The 10,193-nt window shown below is 41.7% G+C and overlaps 1 protein-coding gene across 1 annotated transcript in view; it reads left to right on the forward strand.

The window, feature by feature from the left end:
• HOMER1 (homer scaffold protein 1) overlaps positions 1–9,160 on the forward strand; it is a 93,524-nt gene extending 84,364 nt beyond the window's left edge. Inside the window, exon 9 of the mRNA XM_085213676.1 lies at positions 872–9,160. Coding sequence (XP_085069802.1) covers positions 872–1,060 — 189 coding nt within the window. The 3' untranslated portion in view covers positions 1,061–9,160. The remainder of the gene's footprint in view (positions 1–871) is intronic.
• The last annotated feature ends 1,033 nt before the right edge of the window (positions 9,161–10,193 follow it).

Below are 10,193 nucleotides of genomic sequence, written 5' to 3' on the forward strand. Positions count from 1 at the left end.
GCTCTGCTAAAGCTTTGTGCTGCAAAGCTGCTGTAAAGAAAGGAGGTGTTTTAAAAATGTTAGCGTACGTAAGTACTAATTCAGAATGCACTTTTCTAGAAATGGCTGCTCAAGGTGCATTAAGTACACTGTTCCTGTGCTGCCTGCAGAAGTGGTTTCCATAGCTAAAATTAAGAAATTCATCAGGAATGTATAAGACGTGCAGTGAATGAGACGGAGCAGCATGCTGTTGCAAAGTGTTGTACTCTAGCAAAGAGAGATGAGAGGGCCCCGGTGTGTGCTGGGTGAAGAGCTCATCTGCGCGGCACCATACTGTGCTTGTGGGAGGCTGTTCCAGGTCACAGCTTGCGCTCGTGTTTTTAAATATGCTACAAGTGATTTCACCTTGATCAGTCCTGCTAGTTTTTATTCCAGTCTTAATTTTTAGTGTGAAAAGGCATGCAACATGAGACAGAAGTTAGGCGGTACTCCTCGCAACACAAAGCAGTGACCAGGTTGAGCTTCTGTGCGAGGCCACCTCCTGGGGACTCTGCCCTGGAGCAGGTTAAGTAAGGGGACCTGAAAAGCCATTTTCACTAAGTGCCGTATTTCCAAATTTTAAAATGATAACTGAACGTAACACATTGTATGCCAACAAAATTTTATTCCTCTCCAGAAGTGTCTGTCCTTCAGATGAATTACTAAAAAAAAATGAAAGAAAGTTTAGGTATTCAGTCCTAATGGAAATGTCAGTTCTGGTTTTAGTACTACAGAAACTTTAAAGGATTGCAGATTGTTCTGAAAACAAAAGTAGCTCGTGAATACCAGGAGGAGGTTTGACTGCTTTCTGTTCGTAGACAATACATTAACATGTTATGTATTTTCTCTGAAGGAGGTAGAAATTCGAAACAAAGACCTGGAAGGCCAGCTGTCTGACCTAGAGCAACGTCTGGAGAAAAGTCAGAATGAGCAAGAAGCTTTTCGCAATAACTTGAAGACACTTTTAGAAATTCTTGACGGAAAAATATTTGAACTAACAGAATTACGAGATAACTTGGCCAAGCTAATAGAATGCAGCTAAAGAAAATGGGATTTCAGTGCCAATCAGCTTAAAGATGCACTGTCTCTCTTCATAGGACTTTGTTGGGCTCTGCATCAAAGTTGCACAAAATTAGAAATGCTCCTCTGAGAGGGTTTGTTTTAAATTTGAGTCATATTTCAATGTAAAATTCAGAACTCAGCTTGTAGCTAGCTGAAGAGAAAAAAAAACAAACAAAAAGCTTGAATTACAAATTACCTCCTTGTACTTTATTGGCCATAGATAACTTGAATGGTATTAACACTAATTGAATGCAATCCTTTTCTAATTATCGGTGATGGAAGAATTACCAGTGTCCCAGATCACATCCCTTTTTTGTGAAAGACACAGTATAGGTTATCTTCTGTTTTATTTATTTAATATATTTAATTGCTATGTTTTGTGCAAGAACTTTGTGATGACAGCCCTGTATTTTGTTGTTAATAATTTCTCAGGATTCTTTGCGCTGTGGAAAAACAGTGCCATTACCAATTTATTCTTGCCAGGAGTGAGAGAGAGTTGCATCTTTAGTTGAAACAAAGTTCCTAGTTGCTTGTGTGAAGTTCTTCTTTTGGGGTATTTCAGTTGGTTGGTCAGCTGGTTTTTGTTTGTTTGTTTGTTTTTTTAATCTATATATATACTGGGATATACCGTATTTCTTTATGGAGCTTACTCTGGTGTTCTACAGTATTGTCCACTGTAAGGTTTACATTATCATATGAATTCCATGTAATTACAGTGAGATACTATCTTCCACTAAATCTGTATGTTGAAGCCAACCAATGATGGCAGGTGAGTCCCCGAGGAAAAAAAGGAAAAAAAAAAAGAAAAAAAAGAAAATGAGAATTTTAAATGTAGGATTTGACATGCACAGATAACGAGAAATAGCTAGTCATTTGTTGTCTGGCCTTGCTACATATATCAAATACCTATGTCAAATTAACTGTTAGCCTGTTCTGCAGGAGACTTTTTCAGAATGTCGCATGAATTTCAGATTTTGTGAATAATGGCTTATAGGGAGCAGTATTTATTATAGACTGCATTAAGGGCAAGAGATGTTGCAAGGGACTACTTGGACACTGAACTTGTCCAGCCAAGAAGGGTGTTTGTAAAAGTCTTGCTGTCACAACAAGTTGAAATGGAGACGTGTTTACTCTTTTATGGGTCTTCATATCACATCCTTACTGAAACAACACCAGACAATATTCACAACTGTTAACAAAAAGCTTAAAAACAGGAGATAATTAATCCAGTTATCCTCAATGAGCAGGTTTTAAAGTTGTTTTGAGGATGTTTTAACAGACTTTTGGCAACCACACATTTCTTTATATAATAGATTTACTTAAAAAAAACCAACAACAACAAAAACCAACTCCGAAAGGTAAGCCAAGTGTGACGTGTCTTGCTTCAAAGTACATTCTTGCCATAAATTAATTGCTTGTAATTTTGAAGAGGGCTTTTTTAAAATGTATGAATGAGTGTCAGACTTCAGAGTTGAAAGATGCACTGTTTGCTCCCCAAGTTTATTTGAATGTTAAACATGAAATCTAGCTGCTTATAAATTTGTACAACATAATTTTCTCCATTTAGAGACTGCTACTGAAAACTAGAAAAGATAAGTTTGTTTTTGTGTGTACTGTATGTCTATACCATATAATACACACAGGTTCTCATTTATATTAGAAATACATGCTTTATTTCTAAAATACTGTTTTTTTCTCTTTACCAGTGATTTATCAGGTGTCCCCTGACTAGTCAGGAAAGTGGTTTAGGTCAAATGCTAAACCGTCATGTATTATACTGTATGTAATGTACACAATGTTTAAGTTTTATCCATATTTTTAGGGTATTTTCTCACCTATTTTATTTATTGATGGGGTGGAGGAGCTTGATTCAGTGTGCTACTGGTTGAAAACTTTGTGATGAGCTACATGTTTTTCTTTCAGTGATTTTAGGCAGTGATGTGTACATCTTCATCAGGTCCACATGAGCAAGTATCACAAGATTTCAATTTAACTGGGGATGTTTGGGCCCGATTTTCCTGTCACTTGTGCTGCTGTAAACCAGATGCGTCCCTGATGTGGTGTCAGCAACGTTTAGCTGGCATAACATTGGAGGAAATGCAAGGAGAATCTGGCCCGTTAATTATTGCTCAGTGGACATAATAAGGATGAAGAAAGAATAAAAACATTAGAAACTTGATGATGGAATAAATGTAATATTATTTTTAATGATATTATTATTGACATTTTTAAAGATATGATGTCATTTACATATGGGAAAATAGTGGACAGAAATACTTCCACTTAAATTTTGTGAATATGTGTGGTACATGAGTATTTCTATGTATACGTACACACACATATGTATATAAAGAACATGAAAAAATTTAGATGTGCACATTTTTAATATTTTCCTATTGAAATTAAATTTTAAATTGGAAATTGATATTTGAGAATTTCTTTTCTCATTCAGTAGATATGCTTCATTTCATTTTTTACAATTACTGAGGGCTGCACCTTTGAATTCCCAAACAGTTGTCAAACATGAAATGGGATAAGGTGGACTTACGTGCACATATAAATAAAATCTGAATGCTATGAGTATTTTTAATGTTTATTTACAATAGGTGGGTGTTTAGAATTTGAAACCTGAAGTTCATTCATAGGTGGTTATGCCTACTGTAGCCTCTCCAATTCTGTGTCAAGATAATAGTTTGCCTCTTTGAAACGTGACTTTTCCCAGGTAGAGGTATTATGAATTGTGTCTATCTTTGATGAAACTATGGGAATTCGTGTACCTGAAAACACTGTTGAGTACTACAGGTTGAAAAACGAACGTGATCTTGTACAGGAGAGGCGAGCAGCCACATTGCATAAACTTTGTTAAATGGCAACTATAGTCTTGTTAAAAAAAAAAAAAAAAAAAAAAAAAAAAAGAGCAACAAGAATTACAGTGAAAAAAAAAACAAACAAATGATAAACATCTAACAAAAACTGAAGAAAAATCAGAAATACAGTTTTTATTTTGAAATACACTTGCTGTTCTCTGGAGAATGTACTTTTACTCTTTATTTTTTTCATTATATCTTTTCAAGTATGTGCAAGTGATAGCAGCAGCTACCTTAATCTTTCAGGTGCTACTGGATTTTGCATTAGCGTGTTATGTTGTGAAATCCTGACTCTGACATAAAAGATTTTTGTAAGTATATTCCCGTCCAGATAGTTGGTTTTTGGAGTGTCTTGTTCATAATCCATATGCCACAATGATCCAGAAATCACATTTTTCTATGTGCACAAAGTAAAATGTGTGAATTAATGTCTGTTACAGACTGGGGATTCCTTTTCCTGGCTAATATACCAGGAAAGAGGCAAACAAAATGAACTGATAATGCAGAAATATTGTTATAAAGTCTCTACAAAAATACATTTTCAGGTAAAATATAATAAAGGGCTAAAACAGATGTAACACAAATAAGTATCGTCTAATGCTATTGGTGGCATTCTGAGGGTAATTCCTTCAACAAAAACCCTGCAGGAGTGAGCAATGCGTCAATTAAAATGATATTTTGGGATGCGTCAGTTGTGGAAGGTTTCTGTTTTCTGCTCTGTTTTCTACAGGTTAGGGACCAACTCCAGGCTTACCTGCAGTGAGGGGCTGAACCTTACTTTGTTTCATTGCTGTTCTGTACCAAAGTGGCTATGAGCAGTGCCTCGTAAGCACCTTGTTCATGAGGAGCTTAATTTCAAAGGCAGAAGGTGAAAATCTTTGTCAGAAATACAGCATGGGAAGGGAAATGGAAAAATGGCACAGAGCTTAATTCTCTGCAGAACTCTGGGTGTCAATAAAGGCGCTTGATTGATTTGGTTGATGAGAAAATCTTGGATCTTGAGGCCAAGTATCAGTAGAGATTAGGTCTAGGTGTCGACAGGGGATCAAAAAAAAAGCGTGAAGAAGCTGCAGCCAAACACGTGCAGTCTCAGTAGCTGAACACGCCAGCTAAAGTGCGCAGTTTTACACCAATGTTTTTTTGGGAAATGAGCCTGGCTGTGCAAAGCAATGCTCAGACTGTCGTTTACATTTTCTTAACAATGCTGCATACGTGCACTACCTCTGAACGGTGCTAAGCAGAGAACATACCACAGAATAATAGGTATTTCCTAAAACCTGTGTTTTTCTTTACGCAATTAGTTCTTGGCTTACTCCAGTTGCTCCTGACAAGTATGATGGATTTCACCTGTTCTGTTAAGTGTTTGAGATCAAGAAGCAGTGCTGGCTATCGCCTGGTATCAGCCCATGGTGCCACAGCGCCTGACACACCTGCTGGGTCTCACAGCCTCTCTTGCAGCTGTCGGTGCTGCCTCTGCAGGTCATCCTAGGACCAAAGAAACCAGAACAGTTTATTCCACTTTCTCCCCCGCCTGCTCTTGCACACACTCAGATCAGCTTTACATCCAGTAGCCTGTGGCATTTTCTGTTACGCTGTTACGCTGACAACTGTGGGAAGGAGGAGGAATGGTCAAGTTGTTAGAGCTTTTGGGGGAAAAAAATGTATAGGTGTCAAAAGATTCGCTTACTTGGCACCACCAGCTGTGAGATAGGTGAGAACATCTTGCATAGCGAAGAACAGAGGACCTGAACAATGCTGAGCACATCTGTCTTGCCCCAAAACTGCTGCAGGCTCATCAAAGTCAGCGTTAGAGTTGTGCTTTGTAACCAAAGCCAAAATCCCAGCAGTCTGCAAAGCCATTCCTGCCATTCTTTTACCTCCAGTAGCCCAAGGTTTGGTATCAGTGTTAGTCATAGCAGTGGCTGAAGGCCCTTCCTGCTTTCCTGCCATCAGCTCCATCCATCTGTGGTGTGCAGCAGTTCTCCTTCTGTAGCTGTGAGCAGTTTTGACCCCCATGCATCCTTGCTCTGGGGATTCCCCTTACTCCTCCCCCTGCTCCCACCCATGTCTCATTGCACTGCAGGCCCCAGCAGTGGCAGGTGCTCACGGTTCCCTTGGGCTGAGAACAGCCACCCAGAGGTGTTCTTGGAGAAAGCTTGTGTTTCTGTGCATGGTAACTCGGAAGAGGAGGAGTTATTTCCCAGCTGATCACCAAAACAGTCATGAACAGCACGCACCCACCCCAGTGCTAAGGGGAGAGAAGATTCACAGTGACACAGTACATTTAAGTACAGCCTGCCTGTACGGAGTCCCCCGTTCGAGTTACGTTCAGTATGAGAGTATAGAATTTGCAAGTGAAGTTTTTCAGAGAGGGAAAAGAACCCTGAAAGTTCTCCAACTTTGGACTGTGTTTTGTTAAACAGTGATTTGTATTTTCTTTAAACAAAATACAAAGAAAAGGGAAAGCAAAATTGACTTTGCAAAAGAGACATCACAGCCTCTAATCAGTAGATGGGAATATAAAAGATAAATTTTCTCTGTATCTGAATATACTGTTCTTTTATGAATCCGGTAGCAGTTGTTTCTCAGGATCCACAGTGATAGGAGTGGGAAACACGGTGTGAATGCAGTGAGGCACAGCGCTCTGCCTTGTAGTGAATGTGAGCTGCTGGGCAGCAGCGTGCAGCTGAGCAGGACGGGTGTCCTGCAGGCACGAGCATCCCCTGCAGCCTTGGCAGGATTCCAGGGGTGCTTGCTGTCTGCCCAAGGAGGTGGTGGTCCCAGATACACGTTGATACTCCCAGAGCCCTTTTGCTCCACTCTGTTGGCATGCAGGGGGAGAAATGGAGGAGAATTCTGGTGTGCAACTCTGAGAGCAACAGAACTATGTGCTGATTTGAGATAAGCACTTCCTCCCCAACTCTTTGAAAGAAAAGAGATTATGAAGGCCATTTGTGTGTGTGGTTTCCGTTATCATTGGAACCTACATGTCCTAAATTTTCTATAATTCTGTTTTTATTATATTTTGCATTTTTTGCATCAATGTTATTTCCACAGATGCAAACTTAAAATCATACAGAAGGCAGATCAGGTGTGCGTATGAGGCAGCATTGGTTGTCCCTGGACATTGCTGAGTCCTGAGGAGCTGGAAAGTCATGGAAGTGGGGAGGAGAGCAACAACGAAACACCGGGCATGCTGTAATAGGTGCTACAAAAGCATGAAAAGCTCACAGGGAGCACCTGTATGGAGATACAGATCAAGTTGGATCCACACTGACTTGGTGGCAGGCAGTGATCTGCGCTGTGAATCAGCGGTTGTTAGGGAAATCAGAACAGTTTGGCCAAATCGTAGCTATGATGCTCTAACAATGGGCTGTGTACCCAAAACATAAACAAAATGCAAAAAGGAGCCAGGGCACCATGGGGCATGCAAGCAGCTCATTAGTGTGTGCTTTGCACACACAGACACAGGTGCACCCATGCCATCTGTACGTATGGGATGAAATGACAGTAGGCTCGTGTGCCTCTCAATAGCCATGGGGTGGCCATGGGATTTGTCAGTCCCTTTTCTGATGTGCTGCACCAAGAGGAGGCAGTGCTTGAGGAACTGCCATGGTAGGAACGGTTACGAAGTGCTGCTGCTGTTTGCCAAGCTGGCAGCCATGGTGACTGTGTTCCAAGGATCAGGCCCTCATTACACTGAATGACTGGGCAAATACAAGAAATTGCAATGTATTTCTGTGTATTTACAGGATTTTTTTTTTAAGGCAACTCATTATTTGCTAGTGAGGGGTTGAGGGGACAATGGAAAAAAAAAGAACTCTGAGGGAACAGGTAGGTTGTTCTTTCTGCATGCTGAACTCCAAAGGGTGCAGGATTGAAGTTCTGCATTCAGCTAAAACAAGCTGGTACGGGCAGTGCCCATGGCCACTTATTCAGGAGCATCCCTGAAACTTGGCAGCCTGTGAGGACATTCTGAAGGCAGTTGGTGCAGCCAGCGCGGGGAGGACCTGCTGGTGACTGGAGCAGCACACAGGTTCACCCCAAACTGCTGATGGTGCAGTCTTGACAAATGCTGGTTGGATATCTGTGCGACATTTCTTACTGCAAATTGAGATTTGAAGGTCTGTTTTTCTGCAAATTATGACCAAGTATTGATTTGGGACCACAACTGGCTTTTAGTGTTTTAGATATGATAGGACTGATTACGAGTCTGAGCAAAGCATTTCCTGGCAGGTAATCTCCAGCTGCTTTCCCCTGAACACAGCATGAGCAGACACAGTGGTCTTCTAAAGTGACAAAATTTCATATCCTAAACAGAGATTTGCCCTATCAAGCATAACTAGTTTTACCTTTGGCATCACTCACAGCACGCATGTGCTGATTGGCTCCACCAGCAACATGCACAGTGCTTCTCTCGGCCCCATCTGCTGCCACACGCCCTGGAGGAGGTTGCCAACAGCTCAGCCCAACAGCGTGAAGGCGAGCAGAGGAGCGGGATGGCAGGCATGTGAGAGGTCTGCTGCAGGCGGGTGAGAATGGCTTGTTGGTATGGAGATGACAGGCAGGACGAGGAGCAGCTGGCTGGCGGTTCTGCTTGGGCACTGCTGGCCCTCAGCCTCTTGGCACTGTGCTGATTGTTGGAGTCTGTGACCCCCCACCAAGAGAAGCCCTCAGGCAAACACATGAGTATGCGCTCCTGCGACAAGGGGGTAGGTTGTGCAGTTTATTTATAATGTCCATTCAAGGCCTTTTTTTTTGTTGTTTTCAACATGCCTTTAAGAGCTGGGTGCAGTGTGGAGGGGCTTGTCAAACTGTTTTTTGTGGGTCTCCGTCTTCTCCAGATGTCGGTTTGCTCACAGCAAGCAAGGGGGTGGGAAAAGAATGGCCATTGCCTCATGGTGCTTCACATTACGTCAGTTCATACAGCATCTGTCGTGTCTACACTGTGTGGGTAACATGCATGGCAGTTCAAGCATGCGCTGATGACTTTGTACACTCAGAGCTCAGATACATTCCTGCTGGAATTTAATGGGGATTGAAATAAAATATGAAGAAAAAGTGTAGCCAATATAAATGTTTTGTATGAATTGCATGATTCTTCAAGTTTCTTATTCCTGTGAATTTCAAATAGCAATATACAGAGGGATTGTGTTGCAAGCTAGAAAGAAAGATTAAAAAATGAACTAAAGAATAAATGATGTCTGAAAGACCATGGATTTTCTTGGCCTCCCACAAGCAATGTAGGACACGTGTAGCGAGATGTGCAGAGAAATCACATCCACGTGGTAAGCGGGAAGCAAGTACAGGCAGTTATCTCAGCACACATCACAGACTGCACATGGTTACAGTGGGGAGGAAGGGAGCAGGTGGTGGATACAGAGTCTGATCTGGAGTGTAATTATTCCAATTGTTGCCAGAATTTTGGCAGATTAAGGAGAAGTGCACCTACAATGAAGACAGGCAGCAAGTCTGCCTGCCTTTTTCCAGCTGCCCTGCTGCCAAGGCTCAGTACTGAGAGATGTGTGCTCTTTTATTGAGCTAATGAAAGCTGAGGCAGGGGCAAAGGTTTGCACAAACTCAAAGAGACAGACCCAAGTCTCAGAGCAAGGGGGAGAGAGGGATGGCACAGCAGCAACAAGGTGGTGGGTCCACAATTCTGCCAATAGAAAAGTTGGTGCCTGCAGCCAGAGTTGAATGCAGCTGTCCAGATTCCATTCTGGGTAACATCTGGAGCATCACCTGCTATCATGCAGCACCTGCAGAGTGATGCTTGCAAGTTGCATGGCCTGCGGGATACATCTGAGTTTTAAGGAGAACACTTATAGTTAGGTTAATTACACTGCTCTGTTCTGACAGATAAAAACGCAGCACAAAACATTACAGCATTAGGCCCAAATGGGCTCTCTCTGCTGCACGTGGTCTGCTTGCTGTCACCTCCCTCCTGCAACAGGAAGGGAAAACCTGCAAAACAGAAGGCAGCAGTGAGCACTACTGAGAAAAGCTTCTTAAAAAAAAAAAAAAAAAATGTATCAGAAAAAGAGCTCTGGCAAACTCATTCCATGTTTTTAAGTCTGTCCCTCCCCACAGCCCCTCTGTTGAGTGCTGACTGCTGGAGCAGCAGTAAACCCCAAACATCCATGACCTCTGTGAGACAAGTGTTGTTTGTTAAGTGTGAGGTGGACTGGGGCCCAGTGGTATTTATTTACAACATACATTTCCATCTGACACATAAGATGACCAAAA

The sequence above is a fragment of the Meleagris gallopavo genome, chromosome Z, assembly GCF_905368555.1.
Source record: "Meleagris gallopavo chromosome Z, MGAL_WU_HG_1.1, whole genome shotgun sequence".
Taxonomy (NCBI): Eukaryota; Metazoa; Chordata; class Aves; order Galliformes; family Phasianidae; genus Meleagris; species Meleagris gallopavo.